Source organism: Microtus pennsylvanicus, chromosome 9 (genome assembly GCF_037038515.1).
Source record: "Microtus pennsylvanicus isolate mMicPen1 chromosome 9, mMicPen1.hap1, whole genome shotgun sequence".
NCBI classification, from domain to species: Eukaryota; Metazoa; Chordata; class Mammalia; order Rodentia; family Cricetidae; genus Microtus; species Microtus pennsylvanicus.
This window is the reverse complement of record NC_134587.1, coordinates 50,495,444-50,516,354: the sequence shown is the minus strand read 5'-3', so window position 1 is coordinate 50,516,354 and position 20,911 is coordinate 50,495,444. Positions and strand designations below refer to the sequence as shown.

The 20,911-nt window shown below is 52.2% G+C and overlaps 1 protein-coding gene across 11 annotated transcripts in view; it reads right to left on the bottom strand.

Annotated features, from left to right (window-relative positions):
* Window positions 1–20,911, bottom strand: part of Dab2ip (DAB2 interacting protein) — a 170,658-nt gene that overhangs the window by 71,443 nt on the left and 78,304 nt on the right. For 9 of the 11 annotated variants that reach the window (XM_075986009.1, XM_075986019.1, XM_075986016.1 and 6 more), the window contains one exon: window positions 15,869–15,972. In XM_075986009.1, the coding sequence (XP_075842124.1) occupies window positions 15,869–15,972 (104 nt within the window). Of the gene's footprint in view, window positions 1–15,735; window positions 15,973–20,911 lie in introns of those variants that run through there. The other 2 variants (XM_075986021.1, XM_075986020.1) reach the window with 2 other exon arrangements.

Below are 20,911 nucleotides of genomic sequence, written 5' to 3'. Positions count from 1 at the left end.
AGAGGGCAGTGACTTCCTTCTGAAAAACCAATGCTACCTGCTACCTCCCCTTACCCAGCAATGGCCTTGGGGACTAGTACTCCAAAAGCCTGCCACACAAGACACATGGGAACACAGCAGCCATGTTGTTTACATACCCAAGAGGCCCAGCAACTCAGATCATGAGGGGTTCTTCAGGGAGTCATTGAGGATTCCTATTAAGACCCACTTCTCCACAATCTGCCCTACAGACCTGAGTCCCCGTTCAGAGCCCCACATATAATAAACACCCTCATCCTGGAAGGAGACTCAAAGCCAACAAGCCATTACTGAGGGTGACAAAGGTCCAGAGAGGTGAAAGGTCTTCCCAAGATCAAAGGCCCCAAGCTGCATTCCCGGACTCTGCCCAGATTCACCGGGCTGAAGAGTCAGGCGGTTTGTCCTCTGCCCTGGATGAAAGAGACAAGCCTTTCTCCCCACCCCCCACCCCACTTCATGGGATCTGCCAGAACCAGAACTCATGAAGAGCAGCTAGTTGGTCTTCAAACCAGAAAGTTATGCCAGGCCCAAGTCAAAGAGCTGGGAGGTAGCTTGGTGGCAGACTGCCTGCCATGCATCAGGTACCGAGCCTGATGCCACCACAGGGAAAACAAAGGCCCCAGTCCACCTTTGACTAAGTGGCATGAGACAAGGTTCCCGTTCATTCAAGTCAGGCCTGATGGTGCACACCTTCGATCCCAGCACTCCAGAGGCAGAGGCAGGCACAGATCTTGTTGAGTTCCAGGCAAACCAGGACTACATAGTGAGACCTTGCCTCAACAAACAAACAAATAGCTCTTGGCACCCACTTTGGGGCTGTGCTGGGCATACTGACAGTCCGTGCCTAAGAACTAAGAAGTGCAAGTAGGCACATAGGCCTCAAACCCAGCTGTACCAGACCCCAGCTTGTCTCGGAGAGCTGGTGGGCAAGGCCTATCACCTCACTGTGAAATAAGTTAGGGAGGGACATGCAGTAAGTATTAACCAGGACAAATAAAGCTGACCAGAGTTTAGGCTTGGGGTGCAGAACAGAACCTCCAACAAAAGCTAAGTTTATTCTCACAAGTAACTCCTCCAAATGCAAAGGTATCATAAAAACCTAGAGTTTATAATAGCATATGTCAGGCTAGCTCGTCTGTGAGGGCTAGACATGCTTTCAACAAATCACTGCATGATCACTCCTTTGCCTGTGCCCCCATCACTCACCCACGGTCGCCCCCAAGTCAACCCCCCACGGTGGTCCCCATCACCTCCCCATGGTCGCCCCTGTCATCCCCCCATGGTTGCCCCCGTCATCCCCCCCATCAACCCCCCAGCTGCCCCGTCACCCCCCATCACCCCCCACAGTCGCCCCCGTCACCCCCCCATGGTCACCCTCGTCATCCCCCCATGGTCACCCCCCACCACCTCCCACAGTCACCCCCCATCACCCCCACGGTCACCCCTGTCACCCCTCCCATGGTCACCCCCGTCATCCCCTCCATGGTCGCCCCCCCCATCATCCTCCCATCAACCCCCCAGCTGCCCCCATCACCTCCCACAGACGCCCCCGTCATCCCCCCATGGTCACCCCCCACCACCTCCCACAGTCACCCCCCTCCCGCAACCTCCCACAGTCTCCCCCCTGCCGCCCCCCCCCAATCTCCATCACACATTCTTTAGGAGACTATCACACTACACACACAGAGGATCTGGCCTTGCCAATCAACCTCTGGGCACCTCAAACTTTTTCATGGTGCCTAGGTTCAAAAATCTTTGTTCATTTGTTTTTTTGAGAAGAAGCTCAGCATGTAGCCCAGGCTGGCCCTGAATTCATGATCTTCCTACTTCAGTCTCCTGAGTGCTAGGATTCCAGGGGTTGCACTCGGCTTCCTAGGATCAAATCTCCCCACCCCACCCCTGCCAGGGGAAGATTTGAGACATGGTCTCATGTAGCCCAGGCTGGCTTCAAAACTCCTACTCTTTCTATTTCCTTCCATGTGCTGAGATTACAGACATGCAACACCACGTCTGGTCTAGGTTCAGACAACCTCTGTAAAAATCACTGGTTCTTTTCAAGCCTTAGTATCCTACCTGTAAAACAGGCTAATGGTGGGACCTACTTTCTGGGATTATGGGAAGAATTATGCTCAGATATTACCAGGATATCAGCAGAAATTTAAGCAATCACATGTAGTGGCTTTACTGTCACCATTTCTGAGACTGGCTCAAGTGCAGCCAATTCTTTTTGTCCCAAGGTGTGGGTGAGCGACACAGGGAAGAGTCTGCCTGGGCCTCTATGGAGTCTTCAGGCTGCTAGTGCTGGCTGGGGACAGAGACATGAATGAAGCTGCTTGCGGCCACAAAGTGAGAACCACTCTTTTAACTAGTGCTTTCTTCCAAAGGACTCCCCATGTGCAGTGTGCGGCCATGGGGCTGCTCAGGTGAGGCCTCAGCTTTCATCCAGGGAGCAGGGACTGAAGTGTAAAACACAGCAGGCAGCCTGCAGTCCACAGGGACAGGGCCTGCTCCGCCCCTGTGGGGTACTGGCCTCCATTAACACACAGGCAGCTGTGCCAGTGTACTGGGCTCAAGCAAGGCCTCAGGGCTTTCATACAAGGCTGCTGTTGCTAGTCCTTGCTTTGCCCTTCTGTGAATGACCCCCACCCAAAAGAACACAACCACTCACGGCTGACCCCCACTCTACCACTGGCCAAGACCCAGGACAGACCAGAGTGGAGAACACAGGTGTCTCTGGCTAGAAGGACGGGTCACCAGGCACCCCCTCCCATTGCGGCCCTTCTGTCCTAACATCTGGCCCACCCCTGCTCGTCTCAGGGAGGCTCTCTCCAGCAACGCTCAGAACCCTTTCAGAATTCCAGACGCGTGATTTCTTCATTCACCCATTTCAATCAATTCCAAGTGATGATGATGATGATAAATGATGGGTTATCGAGCAAGCTCCTGTTCTGCCAAGTTGCTGTGTCCATGAAAACTCCAAGCACATCTCTCAGCAGGGAGGGAGTCAGCCTAGGAGGCTCAAGGCCTCTGCTAAGAGTCCTTGGGAGAATGCGAGCTTCAGTACCAGAACGTCAGGTTTTCAGAGGGAAGTGGAGGCTGGGAGAGATTAAGATCCGTGCTCAGAGTGGCTACGTTGTTATCTAGCAGAGCTTGGACCTTACCCAGGAGAGTTCTGGAATGTGGGGTGAGCAGAGTGGGGACCTCCTTCCCCAGAGGTGAAACAGACAGCTCAGACCATCCTCTGCACACAGGACTCACAGGGGAGGAGAGTCCTCACAGGCACTGTACTCTAGAGGGTGTGCACAACCACACCACCCTGGGAGCCCCTTGTCACCAAAGGCCTCCAACCGGCTATATATCTCCTACAGTCCTGAGCCCAGACCTAGAGGACAGTGAGAACTCAGTCAAGAGCATGCCCCTTCCCTACCCTCAGTGTCCTTCCACCCAGCCCAGCCTTCCTCTCCTCCCCTTCCTGTAAGCAGACCCTGGGTCACTGCAGACGTGTAAACGGCCTGGCATACCTCTGTCTCCCTTTATCTGTCCAACCTGCAACTCTGAGATGGTGCTTGGAACGCAGGCAGAATGCCAAGGATCCATGCTGGGCAGAACCCAGCTCTACCCATGCCAGATTTTAAAAGTCCAAACCCAAACAGGGAAGCTTCGGGAGGGAGGCTGTTTTCACAGATGTCTCCTTCAATTCCATTCTAGGGCTCTGTCGAAATGCCAAGAACACATCTAAATAAGCAAAACAGAAAAGGCAGGGGAAGATCCCAGCCAGAGAGTGCCACCTCTGGAACCCAGAGAAGAGAGACGCTGGGCACACAGCAGGCAAGTGCAGGAGCAGGGTGGCAAGAGACCTATTTCCTAAGTGCATGGGTAAAAGCAATAGGACCCACATGGTACAAACAGGAGCCAAGGTCCAGAGGGTGGTCAGATTGGTTTAGAATAACCAAGCACAATACCTAGGTCTCCTCAGTTCCTTCCAACTTCAGCACCATGCTTCTAGACTCCCCCTGGAAGCTGTACTTCTTTTGTCCAGGCCTCCTCAGTCTTGCACAGGAAACACAAGGGACTAGGGTGAGTGAGCGCTTGCCAGTGCAGCACCTGCCAGTCCTATGAAGTGAGGATCAGTGACCAGCCGGGTTGCCTGGATCTCCCAGGCTTGGCACTCCGTGCCAAAAAATGTGCTGGCTCTGCCCATGTCCTCCGCATGTGCCATTCTTCCAAACCTCCTCCACCATCAAAGGTGACCAAAGCTGGGGAATGACTCAATGAAGTGACAGGCATGGTCACAGGAGAAAGAGAAGAGGAATTTTAAGCTAGGATCGGAAGCTGCTGCCTTTCTGATAGCCTGCCCACAGATCACCCTCTGACTATGCCAGTGTTCCCTTGAACATGAAAGATCTTCATAGCCCCCCTTGTCAGCAGAACAAAGGACCACAAGCCATGAGGTCCCCAAACAAGACTAGGACATTCAAGAATAAACTCTTGTCTCAAAATACTGAATAGCCAAGAAATTTGTAATCCAGCACGGAGGAGGCAGAGGATCTCGAGTTGGAGGCCAGCCTGGGCTACAGAATGAGACCCTGTCTCAAACCAACATCCTGGCCAGAAAACCGCACATAAACACATTCTCGCATGGAGAAATATACAAGCCTGAAACCATATTCAGGCTCAAGGACAAGCATGGCAACAATGCCTACACAAAAGGCACACCCACAAGAAAGGTTTTATATGTTTTATATGCGTCTCTCTAGCACCACCGTACTCACAGATGTGCGTGCAAATACGTATGCTGGCCAGCCAGCATACACAAGACAAAGACACACACATACACCATGCAAATCAAGAGAACACAGAAACGAGCCCAGACACACATACACAGGCTCAGCAGTTAACAGATAGCCACAAAGGACACTGCTGCCAACGCCAGGCACAACAGGGAAAGAAGGGGAAGGGGCCCTGAAGACCCAGCTTAATTTTGCCACTGACATTTTCTCCCTGCCTTGTGTGGGAGGCTTCATTTTGGGGTGTCTCTCAGCACACCCCATTTATTCATTTTTACAGGGCTTCAATGTGTGGCTCTCAGGGTTTTGTAAAGAGCAACAAACTCCTGCCCCAAACATGTCTTTCTGCCCTAAATTTAACACACTCACAAGTCCCTATGTGGCAAAACACCAAGAACGGCCCTGCCAAATCCGAGATCTGCCTTCCATCTCCCTGAAAAAGTGGGGCGTAGAAAACAACATTCTTCAGGGGTCAAGCTGTCTAAGCCAGTGGCTGGACATCATGGCTGCTTCCCTGCCTGTAAAAGGGAAAGTAACTATAAAAACGCAGTGTCTGGGGCTGGAGAGATGGCTCAGTGGTTAAGAGCATTGCCTGCTCTTCCAAAGGTCCTGAGTTCAATTCCCAGCAACCACATGGTGGCTCACAACCATCTGTAGGGAGGTCTGGCGCCCTCTTCTGGCCTTCAGGCATACAGACAAAATATTGTATACATAATAAATAAATAAATAATTAAAAAAAAAAGATTATCAGTCTTAAAAAAAAAAAAAAACGCAGTGTCTGTGAGGACAATGGGATCCCGCAGGAGAGTCCAGCCTACAGCAGCATGCGAGCCTCTTGCCCACTATCTTCGCCATGGCCTCCACTTCCCCTGACCTTGCTTTTATTGGTCCCTCTGACCAGCAAAGACTCCAAAAGGGCTATCCAAAAGCCCCTTTGCCTGGAGGACCCAGCTCCTCCTTTTAGGTCCCTGAGCTAGCATCCTCAATGCCCTCAGTCTTGGTCAGGTCCCTCTGTGGACATTTTCAATACAAATGAATATCTTTAAAGCCTCCCAGCCACACTGGACTGCAAAACCCCAGATCAGGGGCCATAAGCCTAGCAGGATTTCACTATTTCTGGGGTGGATTTATATCTACGACACAATCAAGACAGGGTTTCTCTGTGTAGCTTTGGAGCCTGTCCTGGAACTGGTTCTTGTAGACCAGGATGGCCTCGAACGCACAGAGATCCGCCTGCCTCTGCCTCCCGAGTGCTGGGGTTAAAGACATGCACCACCACTGCCTGGCATAAGAAGACTTTTTAAAGAAGTCCACTTAGGAGTATTCCTGGTGGGCTTACCGAGGAGGCGTTTTTTTAGAAATACGGAAGATGGGACAGTCTACTGAGAGAGGCAAGGCCAGGGAAGCCACAGAGGGCAATGCAGGCAGACTCTGGGCTCAGGACAGCAGTGAGCGTGACTGCTCACTGCTGCAGGGCCCCCTGGCCTCCAACTTCCAGACTACCAGCGGGGGCTCGTGACACAGCATGAGGAAATGCAAGGCAAGGGTCCCTGAAACCCTAAGGCCCAGAGAAGGCAGAGAGGGTGGGTGACACAGGAGGGGAAAGGCCATATGAACACGGCCCTCTAATATTTCCCCCGGGCCTGAGCAGACATCCACAAGCGGAAATCAGGCTCGGCTGGGACACAGGGAGCAGCCAGGGAGTGGCTGACCATCCCATAAAGTACCAGGCCCATGGACATGCCTTTAGCATAAACTGGCTCAGATGCCTGAAGGCCATCACGTTCTAGGCCAGTGGTTCTCACCTTCCTAATCCTGCAACCCTTTAATACAGTTCTTCATGTTGAAATTATTTCATTGCTACTTCATAACTGTAATTTTGTTATGAACTGTAATGTAAATACCCATGTTTTTCTATGGTTTTAGGCAATTGGGGTGGGGGGGTGTTAGACTCCCCAAAAGGGTCACAACCCACTGGATGAGAACCATCGTTCTAGGCTGACCTTAGGCTAGCACAGGAGGTGGCTTCAGGAAGTCTATTCCACCAGGGTGCCTTCCCTTGCTTTTGGCCTCTCATCTTTGGGCCTCAGGGCTGAGATCTCATGACTAGGCCGGTCTTCCTAGTGAATCACGCCTTCCCCATCCTGTGTGAGCAAATGCTCTGGCGAAGGTGGCCCAGCAGAGTACTCAGCCTCCCTGTTCACCACACACACACACACACACACACACACACACACACACTCACAAAGACCCGTCAGGCCCTGTGCTAGAGCTTTTCATGATTCCTTTGGTCCTCACAACCCACTATGCAGATGGGAAATTAGAGGCTCAGAAAGGGCAAGAACCTCACACAGGGCCACAGCCAGGGAGCAGCAGTGCTGAGTTCAGTCTGGGCAGACCACTCCACAACCAACCATGAGGCCCTAAACACGTATGTTAGCCTTTCTGTGACTCTGTTTCCTCATTGGTCTAGAAACTAGCTGACCTCTAAACCCTTTGCTTTGGGGTATGTTCCCCCACCACACCAACAGGAATTCAATTGCTGAGAAGACAAATGAAAGAGGACCTAACCCCAAACAGTGGCTAACCCAAAGGACGGATGCTAGGCCAGATGGTGGAGCCTCCCAGACACCCTAGAGTTCGGACTAGGCCTGGAGCAAGGCAGAGAGATGTGCTAGCCAGTGGGGGAACAACAGAAACCCCAGGGGGCCTCTGCCTTGAGCAGCAAGAAAGCCAGACTGAGAGGTGCAGCTGCACCCGCAGTCCGTGCAGCAGGATTGCCAAGTGCCAGTGCCTGTCCACAGGAAAACAGTCACAGATGGGCCACTGGCCTCCACGTCAGGCAGCTAGCTGCAGGCTGCTCTGACAGGCAGTCATGGCCTCCGAAGGCTCAGAAGAACTGTGAACAGAGTCTAGGCCTCGCCCTGCTGATGTGCTGTCGGGTTCTGGGCAACAGGTCAACCTTCCCTCTCAGAGTAGGTGGCCTCAGCGGCCTCAGGCACAGAGTGGGGGACTCTCAGATTGGAGGAGGAGGCTGCTCCCCACCTCACCACTATCTAATTAATTTGCTCCCTACGCCCCCCCCCCATATTCCACCAGCCCCTAGCAGGTGCCCACAGCAGGCTCTGAAGATTCCAGGAATCAGAAGCCAGTCCTGCCCTTGAGAAGGTCACCATCAGCTGGTGGAAGACGCACGTGCTGGATCATTAGTGACAGAGTGAGCAGAGGAAGGACAGGAGATACTGAAGCTCCCAAGGAGATGTCTGCTCAGGAAGGCCTTTCAGAGAGGAGAGACTGCAGCTGCCAATAAGAGTCTCTCAAAGCAGGGGATGGAAGACCAACCTGCCCCAAGGCAAAGGCTGGGACAGGCCTGTGGGGCTCTGGATTCCCGGATGTGAGGCTGGGGAAATGGATCCACCTACCCCCTAGTAGGCACCAGGGCAGAGGAGGGACATTCATGGTTCCTCTGAGATGTTCTTTAATCAACCCCACAGGCAGTTATTCATCACCATGTGTAGACTAGTGTAGGAAACAGATGTCAGTATCAGCCACCTCCACAGAGGGCCTCCTGGCTTCAGAAGCAAATCCTACCCAAGAACTCACGTGTAATTATGTCTGTAATCCAACCCTGATGCCACAGGATCACTTTGTATTCATAGCAGGAAACAGTGAGGAAATCAGGCTGGTTGTGTGGCTAAGCTGGTAAAGCACTTGCCCAGCAAACACAAAGCCCTGAGTTAGATCCCCAGAACTGTGTAAAGGCATGATAGTATATGTCTGTCCTCTGGGCACTCAAGAGTCCAAGGCCTGTCTAAAAAAAGAGAAGGGGTGGAGGCTGGGGAGATGCTTGTCAGTAAAGTGTACACCACACAAGAATGAGGGCCTAAATTCAATCCCTAGAAGCCAAGGGAGGAAGAGGAAAAGAAAGCAAGCCAGGCTCAGTGGCACATGCTGGGAAAGTAGAGAAAGGCAAGTCCCCAGGACCCACCGGCCAGTCAGCTTACACCAGCGACCTCAGAGATCAGAGATGAGGGGAGAGAGGGAGAGAAGCGGAAGAAAGTTCCCAAAGTCAACTTCTGGTCTCTGTACATACATGTGCACACAAGCATGGGTACTGTATACACACGTGCATCTCCACGAGAACGCGCAAGCACGGGCACCATAGACATGGGCACCTCCACGAGAACACGCAAGCATGAGCACCATATACACACACGTACCTCCATGAGAGCACACAAGCACAGGCACCATAGACATGGGCACCATAGACATGGGCACCTCCAGGAGAGCACACAAGCACGGGCACCGTATACACACACGTACCTCCACGAGAACGCGCAAGCACGGGCACCATAGACATGGGCACCATAGACATGGGCACCTCCAGGAGAGCACACAAGCACGGGCACCGTATACACACACGTACCTCCACGAGAACACGCAAGCATGGGCACCGTATACACACACGTACCTCCACGAGAGCACGCAAGCACGGGCACCATAGACATGGGCACCTCCAGGAGAACACATTAACACAACACACAGTGAGAAGGAAAGTAGGAAAATGAAGGCATCTGAATCATGCCTCTATCCAGGCTCCTGAAAGGGCCTGCAGGGTTAAAAGGTGGGGTGCAAAAAGAAGCTCTCTCTTATGCTGGAGCATCTGTCCTACACAGACACCTGCTGGCCCATGTGCTGGGTAGGACAGAAAGTAGGGGAGGGGAGCCTGAATTCAAATGTCAGCTCTGACCCCCTTTGACTGTGTGATCTCCAAGCAACACACCTCCCCTCTGTGAGTTTAAGAGTCCTCGTCCAAATGATGACACTGGCAAGCACACATTGGTCCATGAGGCTCTCCACATCCAGGTGCACAAGAGAGGCAGCTTGGGGGTTGGGCTTTCTCTATGTGCGGTGCAGTCATCTTGGAAAGTACAATGTGTGTGACCTGGAGTTGTAAGGAGGAAACAAACAGACCTGCAGAGTGCCAGGAACAGCCACGATGAGCTTGGGACCCAGTCAGGACTTGACTTGTCATCTACCTCCCTAGAATGCTGTCCTATTCTCTCCCAAAGTAGTGGAGATACTAACGGGACCCAAGGAGCCGGTAACAGTTCAGGCTGCGCCCTAACCCTTCCTGTCAGCTTACACACCAGCCTCTCACCCTGAGCCTCTCCTGATGCAAGTCTGTGGGCGCCACAAACCATGGCCCTCCAATGAACCCAAGGGGACAGCTGTCTGAACAACCCAGCCCAAGCCAGCTCAGCCACCCATACCATCCCCCAGCTGTTATTAGCCAATCCCTGGCCAGTGTTGTCACCCACACCTCACCCGGCAGCTTTCAAAGCCTAATGGCTCCTTGTGGCCAGGGATACAACTAGGACCTCAGCTCTTGCTCAGAGTAGCCACCCAGATATCCACTCGCTGCCCTCTGCTGCCCCCAACTGGTGGGAAAACACTCTGCAGACTGGTCAGCTCTGGCCAGCTCTGGCCCCTCAGAACACTTGTTCCTTCCCCTCTCTCCACTTCCTGGTCCCAGCTGGGCATTGGGAGCTGTCAGTGATGATGCTTTGGGACAGTGTGAAGTAGAAGGATAGGCCCTACTACCGTGGGCTCTGGGGAAAGTGTGGAAAGGGTGTGCCCTGAAACAGCAGGCAGCAGGAGGTGGACGCTGGCTGAACACCTACCTGTATGGTTTGGAGCCCTCACAGCTGCCCAGTTTGCAGATGAGGAAAGAAGTCTGGAGATGAGCAACTTGCCCACAGAGGGGAGCAGGGGTCAAGAGTCAAATCTGCTCCCTCCCAGGTGGTCTGTTGAGAGAAGTCAGCACTACCTCCCCAGAGCTCGTGAGAAGAGAGAAAAGCGCTCCTGGCTCTTCAAGCCAGCCACTGGTCCCAGCACTCCACCTGAGCGAGGAACACAGGCCAGGAAACAGCCACTCACATCTCAGTAGTTACCAGAGAGGGAACAAGGGACACTCTAGAAGGTTCTAGAGCTGAAAAGAAGGGGTGGGGCCTCTCCTTATCCCCCTCCCTATCCATGCTACCAAGGCTGGGCCAGTTGTCTCCAGGACTGAGCAAGAAGATACCCACGAGGACACCTAAGCTCAGGGGATCAAGGGTCAGATGAGAATAGCAGTTGGCTTGCCCCCGACCCATCCTGAATCCCCCATCTGCCCAGGTCTCTGTCTACTGATAAAACTCCCGGCTCTCAGCCTGAGCACGATTCCGGACAGTCTTGTCCACCTCATGTGCCAGGGCTCCCTGCTTATTCAGACAGGAGGTCTTTACCATCCCTCAGCCCGGGCCCATCCTGAACAGCTCCTGCATCTGGCGCTCTGATGGATTCCCACCTGAACATTCTGTCTCTGGGAAAGAGCCTCCTGCAGAAAGCAAACCGGCAAGAACGGCACTCGCCAGCCAGGTCATCCACCCTCTGCATGTCTGTTTTTGGGAGAAAGATGGTTCACGCACGGGGAAGGCACACAAGAATGGGATGAGGACTGAGCAGCTGAAACCCTCTGGGTACCCAGAGGCGTCCAACCTTAGCCATTGCCCCCTGTAGCTCCTGACTCTACAGGAGAAAGGGCAAAGGCTTCAGCGCCCCCACTAGAGCCCCTCCTGTCAGGACCACTGGTTTGTTTTGTTTGGTTAGATCTTCCTCTAAACAAACTATTATCTCTTTTCTTGAAAAACTACAGGTCTCGGAAAGCCCAGTTTTAAAGGTCCCCACTGTAAGAATTTCCCTGCCTCCCTCAGCCAGAGAACCTGGGTTCCCACAGCTCGCCTGGCGTACCTGTCACTGCATCAGAAACACGGAGGTTATGAACAACCCCGCACTGGTAGAAGTGAACCACGGCAAAGAGCCAAAGGCCTGCTTCCAGAGTTCATCTGCAGCTTCTGCAGCCCCCTGAGCCTCCCCTCTGACACTTCTTCTCCATTTCACAGCCTTGAGACCTAATTTCAGCCAAACCTTCAAGCATCTCTACTCTCAGCTTCCCAAGGAGGGATCAACTGGCTGTCAAGTTTCCCACAGCCTCTGCGACCTCACACTCCAGTCCTGGGACTCCTCAAGGTCAACAGCCTAGGGGATGGAGGAAGGAGGAAGGACTCAGCCCACACCTCGGGATGGCAAAGGCTAAGGGGCCTTCCAGGGAACCATGGCTGTCAGCACCTCCCGGTCTCCCAACAACCTGATTCCTGGGAACACATGAGGGACTGTGGCCCAGGAGGGGTTGGCCAACACGCCTGCTGATCCAGGGCCCCACATCCTGCATGTTCTTTCCTCTCATTGTCTCCCATTTCCCAATAACCTGGGTCAGAGAAGACAGCCCTGGGTATGAAACACAGAGAAACAGGAGGCACTGTGGTCACCTACCCTCAGCCCCTCCCACACTGGCTCTTTACCCCGCAGCACTGGGACACACACAGCCCCACGTTCACTGCCTCCTGATGGTGGAAGGTGCACTTGAGTTGGAAGGATCTCCAACTCTTCCGTATCTCAAAGCTGGTACCAGGCCTTAAAGCCACATCAGAATCCGGACCACAAAAGCCATCAACTTTATTTCATAGCAAGAAAAAAACAGGCTCTCCCAAGTCGTCCCGTCTAAGAGGCTGCGGTGGGGCTAGCACTGGGCCACCTGTGCCCTATGACACGGGGACAACCTCTCACAGAAGGCCTGGGAGCCCTGGGAAGGAGCAAACAACCCAAGCTCAGAAACACTTTCAGCTGGGTGGGACCTCTGTCGGATCCAGTCCTCTCCCACGGGGCACCTTCTGTGAGAGATGGTGACATCCCGTCACCGGGGCTTGCAATGGCAGCAACAGTGGCAGATTCATTACGGCCTGTGGTATCTCCCCTGCTTCCCCCAGGCAAAGTCATGTTCCTCAGGCTCCCTCGGGGTCTACAGGGAGCAGCAGCAAGCTGCAGACGGCAGATGCAAACTTGGGAAAGAATAAGTGCTCGGGAATGGGGGTGAGGAGGTCCTCCCCCCAGGACCTCAAATATCATGCCTTCTGTCCTCTAGCCCAGCTCTCTCAAGCCCTCCACTAATCTCCAGAAAGGGAACTGCAATTGGGATCGTGGATCTAACGGATGAATATGATTGGTCCCAGCGCATCTCATCAGTTAAGTACCTGCCACAGGGCAGGTTACTGGCAGAGGTTCTGAAAGGCTGTGTGGCTAACCAGGTCACGTCACAACTCAGTGCTAGGATTTGAACCCAGATCTATATACCCAAGCACCTGCAGGCACCCAGGCCAAGAGTCTCCACTCACATCCCTGTCCTCAAAGGCTACAGAAACAAAGGACCAAAATGCCTAAGGACAAGAAAGTGACATGGCCAACAGCCCTACCAGTGCTTGCCTGTAAATCAGGGGCTCTATGACACAGAGACAATGACTTTGACCCCTGGGTTCCTCAGGAGGTGGATGGACAAATGGCTCATGAGCATGCCCCTGCACTGTGCAAACCCCACTCGAGTCCAGCAGCCTGAGTGGGTTCTGAGTACTGGAGCTGGCGCTGACTTCCATCCTCAGGTGGCGTCTGCCCCGGAAACAGTGAAGACACAACAGGAAAAATGCCAATCCCAGCAAACAATTACCAAGCCATGGATCATAGCAGTGTCAAGTACGATGGTGCGTACACTGAAGCCACAAACAGAGGAACTGACTGGCCACGGGATGCCCATGACACTCCTGTGCCTAGTCCTGGGGCACAAGACACCTGGGTCTCACTCATCGGCCTGAGCTTGAGGGAATGACTTACCTACCCCACTGAGCCTCAGTTCCCTCCTCCGTAATGGGAGAACAATATCAGCGCTGCCTGAAGGACTGCGGGTCAGGGGTGTGGGACAGCGGGCACAGTGCCTGGCACACAGTAGATATGCCATCAGTGGCAGGACCATGGCGATATCAATCATTGTTCCAGCCGGGCGATGGTGGCGCACGCCTTTAATCCCAGCACTCGGGAGGCAGAGGCAGGTGGATCTCTGTGAGTTCGAGACCAGCCTGGTCTACAGAGCTAGTTCCAGGACAGGCTCCAAAGCCACAGAGAAACCCTATCTCGAAAAAGCAAAAAAAAAAAAAAAATCATTGTTCCAAGGTCCTGAAAAGTTCAGCTTGCCCATGGTAGTCCTCATATGGACAGGTGCATCTAGTTCTTGCTCCAATGGAGCCCCCAGAAACCATTTGTTTATCTAGGGGTGTAAACAGTCCCTCAACAGGGACTTTTCTTCCCGGCCAGAGGCTGACCCTCAGCCCTGACCCTGACTACCTCTTAGGGAAGTACATTCAAAGGTGCATACCCAGGTCCTGCAATCCTGAGAGGACCCCAGAACCTAGTTTCATAGCATTCACACAAGCAGGAAGGTGAGCAGCCCTGGGAAGGCTCTGTCCCTTCAGCCTGGTACCCAAGGTGCCACATGGCCAGCCTCACCTCCTACCCAGTGATCTAACCCCGACCGCCAAGCAGAGCAGCAGCAGTGGAGTGTAAGCCCACACCTTTGCCACAGTCACCCCTACCGTAAGCCCTCCCACGCCACTGCCACCACCACTGCCGCTGCCACCACCACCATCACCACCTAGCCAATTTCCACAGGCCTTTCTGGGCCTAAGACAACTCTCCCACCCTCTAGAACAGTCATATCAGCTCCCCTAGAGCCCGAGACACAGCAGCTCTTGGCAAGAATACAAACCAGTGAGTCCAAGACTCACCCACCACGCATTGGCTTTGACAATCTTACCACTCGGCCTGTCTCTAGAATGGTGTCTGGCACAGAGCGAGTACACGGGAAAACTTGCTGAATGAATGACGGACGGACGGACGGACGGATGGATATCAAAGGCTCACACCTCCATCTCTGACCCAGACTGGAGGTCACTGGGGAAAACAGTGTGCCAGGTGCCTGACACAGCACAGGAGAGAGCAAGCACAGTCATGCCCGCTGTGGAAGCGGCTCTGTGCAAATGTGTGTTTGAGTGCAGAGACTAAGAATACATGGAGCCGGGCACAGTGGCGCTCAGCTTTAATCCCAGCTCTTGGAAGGCAGAGGTAGGTAGATCTCTGTGAGTCTGTGGCCAGCCTGATCTATAGAGCGAGTTCCAGACCAGCCAAGGCTACATAGTAAGACTCTAGCTCAGAACAAAAAAGAAAGTGAGAGAGAGAGAGACAGAATACATAGGAGTGAGAGACATTGAACATCACTGAGGTCCATTTCTGTGAAGTCATTTAGCGTTTTTGATGTGTACATGTGTGTGAAAACCCATGCATCCATGTGTGTGCATGCTGGGGCATGTACAAAAGAGTGTCCACTTGTGTACAGGCCACAGAAAAATTCTTCAGAGTAACATACACTTTTTTTTTGAAACAGTCACTAAGTAGGCTAGGCTGTCCAGCCAGCGAGTCCCTGGGACCTGCCTGTACCCGCCTCCCATCTCTGTGATTACACGTTCTTGTGATTATACAGCACCTGAAACATGTTTTTTTAAACATAGGCTCTAGGGATTGGACTTAGGTTCTTAGGTCTTCAAGGGAAGCATTTTATTGACTGAGCCCTCTCATCTCTCTAGCCCTCATTTAGGTTGGCGAAAAAGAAAAGAAAATGTCGCCTATCTAAACTGAACAGCTAACGGAACACATGCTGCATTTGGGTCAATTTGAAGGCATTATCAGCTGAAGAATACAGAATTCTTTTCTTACCTGTCAAGACAGAATCAGATTATGACATGCCCTGGACTGTTCTATGAAAGACACCAAACACAGATGTGCATCTTAAGGGCAGAGGGCAGTGTGTACGTGTCAAGGGCTCTAATCCAGTCCAGCCTGTTCTGCCAGCCCTGGTGGCCTCGTAGGCTGTCCTCCTCCTGCCCCCTCCCTCAAAGAACGGAACCCCATGTGGCCCCAGAGAACAGGGAGCCGCCAGGGGATTGGATACCTAGAGCAAGAGAGGCTGGATGCTCTCCCGGTCCATGAGGCTCCAGGAAGGGGGATGCGGGGTCGCAGAGTAGCCCTGCAGGGCGAGGTGGTGATGGTGGTGGCAGTGGCTGTGGTGACGCAGAGATAGTTACCGTGACCCGGAACGGGGTTGCAGCCGAGGGCTCCATGCTGGTGCTTTTCTCTGACAGGCTGCCGGGAAGGCTGCGCCGGGAGCCTGGCCTTTCTTGGGGTGATTCTGTGGAAGAAGGAAGAACAGTTTAAAATTCAAAAGCTCTGAGATGCTGAGGCTTCTGCTAACCTCCACGTCCTAATACTACACAAAAGACAGACAGTGGCCACTAAGAAAAGGTGTAGTGGTGTGCCCTCCCCACTAAAGACAGGACGACTGCACACCAGGCAAGTAGCTACACTCCTACGAGTACACCCAAAAGGATCAGAACAGACTTGAAGACTTGTATGAAATTTTGACACCAGCGATATTCACAACAGGCACGTGACAAATACAGTTCATCTGCCCATCCACAGATGATGGAATGGACACCGTGAAACACAGTTTACATGATGTGACTGAACCCTAAAAACATCTGCCAAGTGACAGAAACCAGAAACCAAAGTGTAGGGAGGTAAGGCTTAAAGGCAGAGAGATGAGCTAACCTGAGGGCCTAGCAACAAACGCTGTCAGAGGTCCTGATAGCGCCTAGCCAATGAAGGGTGACCATGCAATGTCAACAGAGAGAAACAACCTGGGTGCTGGGAGGAGGGTGTATAAGGCTCTCCCCATTGCTGAATAAACGAGTCTGCTGTTTGCCCCCAACCTGACCCCCGAGTCTGCACCACTGCTTCCATGCCTTCTCATCCCCTCCCCGGAAGGAGCCACTAGGACCCAGAAACACCAACAGTGGGAGATACCTACAACAGACAAATTTATAGCCACAAAGTAGGTCAAAGGTTACCCAGGACTGTTGGGAAGGGGTGAGGGTTATGACTTACTGGTGTAGGGTTTCTGTGTAGGAAGATGAAAAGGTTTCACAAATGGAGAGTTGTACAACTGCACATTTGTACACTTACAAACGGTTAAAATGAAGCCGGGAAGATTGCTCAGTTTGGTCAAGTGCTTCATGCACAAGCTTGAGGACCTGAGTTCAGAGCCCCAGTGTCCACAGGTACGTCAGGGGCTGTAATCCGGTGCTGGGGAGACAAAGAGTGATCCCGGAAACTTGCTGGCCAGACAGTGTAGCCATGAGCGAGCTCCTAGTTCAGTGTGAGCCCTGGGCTCCAAAAGCCAGGATGGAAGAGAGAGAATGGCAAATTGCACGCATTTACTACAATTGCATTTTATTTTGAGACAAGGTTTCATGTAGCCCTGGGTGGCCTTGAATTTGCCACCAAATTCAAGAATGACTTTTAACTCCTCAGCTGTCTACCTCCATTTCCCAAGTGTCGAGCTCCATTTCCCGAGTGTCGAGCTCCTACAGTTTTTTAAATGGTTTACTGTTGTCATATGTATGGGTGTTTTGCCTACACTTTATCTGTGTGCACCACATGTATGCCTGGTACCCATGGAGGCCAGGAAAGACAATGGATCCCAAGAAGTTAAAGGCAGACAGTTATGGGTTCTGGGAACCAAACCAGGGACCTCTGCAAGCGCAGCAAGTGCTCTTAATCACTGAGCCATCTCTCCAGCCCCTCCAGTTGTATTGTTGGTTATTCATTTTTAATTTCTGAAGACAGGGTTTCTCTATAACAGCTCTGGTTGATCTGGAACTAGCTCTACAAACCTGGCTGGCCTCGAACTCACAGAGATCCACCTGCCTCTGCCTTCCTAGTGCTAGGATAAAGGTGTGTGCCACCACCGCCCGGCCACAGTTGTGTTTTAAATGCTCCTAAGTCTGTACTCAATGCTACTACCTTGTGCGTACTGAGCAAGCTCCCTGTCGCAAGAGGATGGTCAGCCGACAGATCACTGAACCTTTCCCTAGAATGGCATATTAAATGGGAGACTAGATGGCTGGCCTCCACAGTCCCTTCAACCAAGATCATCTGTGACCTCTGTCCTCCAAATTAGGCTTTCCTTTCCTGAAGTTTTAAGGTTGAGAGGCCTGCAGGATCGGGCAGTAACAGAGTTGAGAAGGCAGAGGCTACACAGCTCCAGCGGGGACGGCTGAGGAGACAGGGGTGGTGGGGCAATGAGGCTATGACTTATTTCTAAACTGAAATATTCAGGTTGGTAAATGGTGACATCTGGGAGTGGTGAAGGACAAGACACGCCTCAGCCAGGCCTGCACATGCCTATTTGAGGCCTGCGTCAGCTCAATCCAATGCTTCTCACCCATTCCCTCAGAATATAGAGATTATAGTTGCTGCCTGTTTGCCTGCGCTGGTGTGGCCCACCACAGACTCCTCCAGGTTCATCCACTAGCCAACTATCCCGACAGTCTGAGGGAGGTCCTTGGTGACACCTCTCCCTGTCACGTTGACTCCTCTGGCAATGGCTGAATCTGTCCCTTGCTGAGAAGGTCACTGCTCGCTCACGCTCTCTCTCTCTCTCTCTCTCTCTCTCTCTCTCTTTCTCTCTCTCTCTCTCTCTCTCTCTCTCTCTCTCTCTCTCTCTCTCTCTCTGTGTGTGTGTGTGTGTGAGAGAGAGAGAGAGAGAGAGAGACAGAGACAGAGACAGAGAGAGACAGAGACAGAGAGAGAGAGAGGCACAACTCCCAGTGCTCACACTGTATCTCTACGTCTCCTGCACTCACGCAGAGCCTGGTGTGTGTGGCACTTAGGAAAAACTCTGTTGACTCACAAGGAAGAAAAGGAAAGCGTGAAGGTCTCCCTGGCACACGGGGACACACAGAAACACGGATCAGAGACCACCCTGGCAAATGTGCGCACACATTCACATTCACACAGATCCTCCCACAAGCATGCCCCAGGGGCATGGCAAGTGGGGATGTGTGCAGACACAGGACAGAGGGCACAGGAGCAGGTCCATCAAAGGCAGTGCAGTCTAGAACACCCTATCCACACTTCCTACCTCCTTCTCTCCTAACTGAAAAGGTATTCCCCAAAGTGTCCAGAGTCACGTTTTTGGGGTGACTTCTGCTGCGATCCTAGTATGTTCCAGGGTAAGGGCATGAGAATTAGAAAAGTTAAGTAAGAGAAACAGAGATAAGAAAGAAACACAGAGACACAGGAGAGTAACAGGAGAGCAACTTAGTGACTACTGAATTCTGAGTTCACCCATGTTTATTTTTCCATACTTTTTTTTTTTTTTAACATTTTTAGAACCTGTTCTGAAACTCACTCTGTAGACCGGGCTGGCCTTGAATTCACAGAAATCTGCCTCTTTTTGTTTTTTATTACACCCTAATACAAAAGAGGGGAAGGAGGCAAAAGACTGCTTTAACTTGATACAAAGGACAACCAGAACAGTTACTTGTTTCAGTCCTTGAGACATCAAGGGGATGTCCTGAGTAAAGGTATTTGATGTTTGGGGCAGTAAAAATACCCTAGATTAAGTATCCTGCAGGCAGCCACTCCCTATGTAAAACCTCCTATTACAAAAGGAGAAGTGTGTCTGAATTCTCTGACCTTTGGTCAGGGTGGAGAGGCTGCCCGGTCCAACCTCCCATTTTATCCCAAGTGGTTTCCCTAGGGAGCCTGACACCAGTCAGCCACCGGGCTAAGAACACAGCAGACATGGGCCTCCACGGCCACGGCTCTCCAGCCACTGGGCTGAGCACACAGAAGATAAGGAGCCTCCCTGGTTGTGGCCCTGACCAGCACCTCTCAGCCTCTGGTGGTGAGCACTGCCCCTCAGCAACCTTCTCAAGCTCCCCCTTCCCCCACCCACACACATAAAATTGCAATTGCAAAGGTAGAATCTTTTTAGGTACTGCACATGTCCTGGGCTTTATAATGAAAAAGGGGAGCAGTTTTTCTAGACTGTGTATAACACTGCTTACCATACCAGCCCCGCTGAGAACATGTGCTCTGGGCACTTTCAGATCCAATCCCATGTGACAACTTGGACAGCCACGGTGTGTGCCATTTCCAGATGGGGAAACAGAGACTCCAAGACACAAAGGTGACTCCGAGTCCCCCGAACAATGACCCCCAAAAGAACTTACTTGGGACCTTGGGGAAGGCAGAGGAGCCAAGAAGGGGGGGGGGAATCTCCATTCAACCTTTCTGTGTTGTGTGACTCCAACCCAATGCCTTTCCATCTCTGGGCTCTGAATTAAACATAAGTCCATGTGTTGCGAGTAAAAGTAGAGCGCCCTCTCCCAGTATGCCCCCCAAATAACCCTTATTTTATACCAGAAATAAGCATGGAGCTGACATTCCCACCGTCCCCCGCCCCCCCAGACGGAACAGTGCCTCTGCCTCTGGGGATCTCAGCTCAGAGCATTAAGCTCCAGAACCTCTGCTTCTGGCCTTAAACACAGCAACACAGCTTTTTCCCAGGCTTGGGAAACAGGAACTGGTGGAAGCAGAATTCCAGAGAGGTCAAGTGCATCCGCTAAGAACACACAGCACTAAGAGAGTATCTCTAAGGACGTTCGTGGGAAGGGAGAGCCAGCCACCCTGAAGTCTCCTCAGACATGCCCAGAGGACAGCCAGTAGTCCTTCTTCATCTCAGACTTGATCTGACCTCTACACGACCTCCCAGTCTACAGAACTGGGCCTTAGAAACAGCTGGTCCTCAATTCCTTTTCCACTGAGAAAATTCCCATTTAAGCTGCGAGACCAGGCTACCATCTACTCTCGGAAGCCATTGCCAGAGTCAGGCATCTTAACCTTCAAGTGTTTGCAAAAAATAAATAAAATAAAATCGGTTTCATTCAAATGCTGCTGGCTTGGTTGCCATGGACACCACCTAATCATGAAGGATGACTGTTACTTGTTCCCATGGAAACATAGTGGCTGGAGGAACATCCTGTAATCTCAGCAGTTGGGTTGCACTGCCCAGATCTTAATGGTTGGAGGCAGGTGAGGTGGCAACTATGAACATGGATTTGGGGAGACACAGGGTCAGCAGAGGAGCAGAAAGGCTGGGTGCTGGTGAAGCGGGTGGGGGTCCTCGCAGTGAGGAAAACATCAGTCAGAACTACCAGTCACCATATCACACTTTTCAGATACACTCTGACCCAGTCCAAATATGAGAAGAAAATAATTTT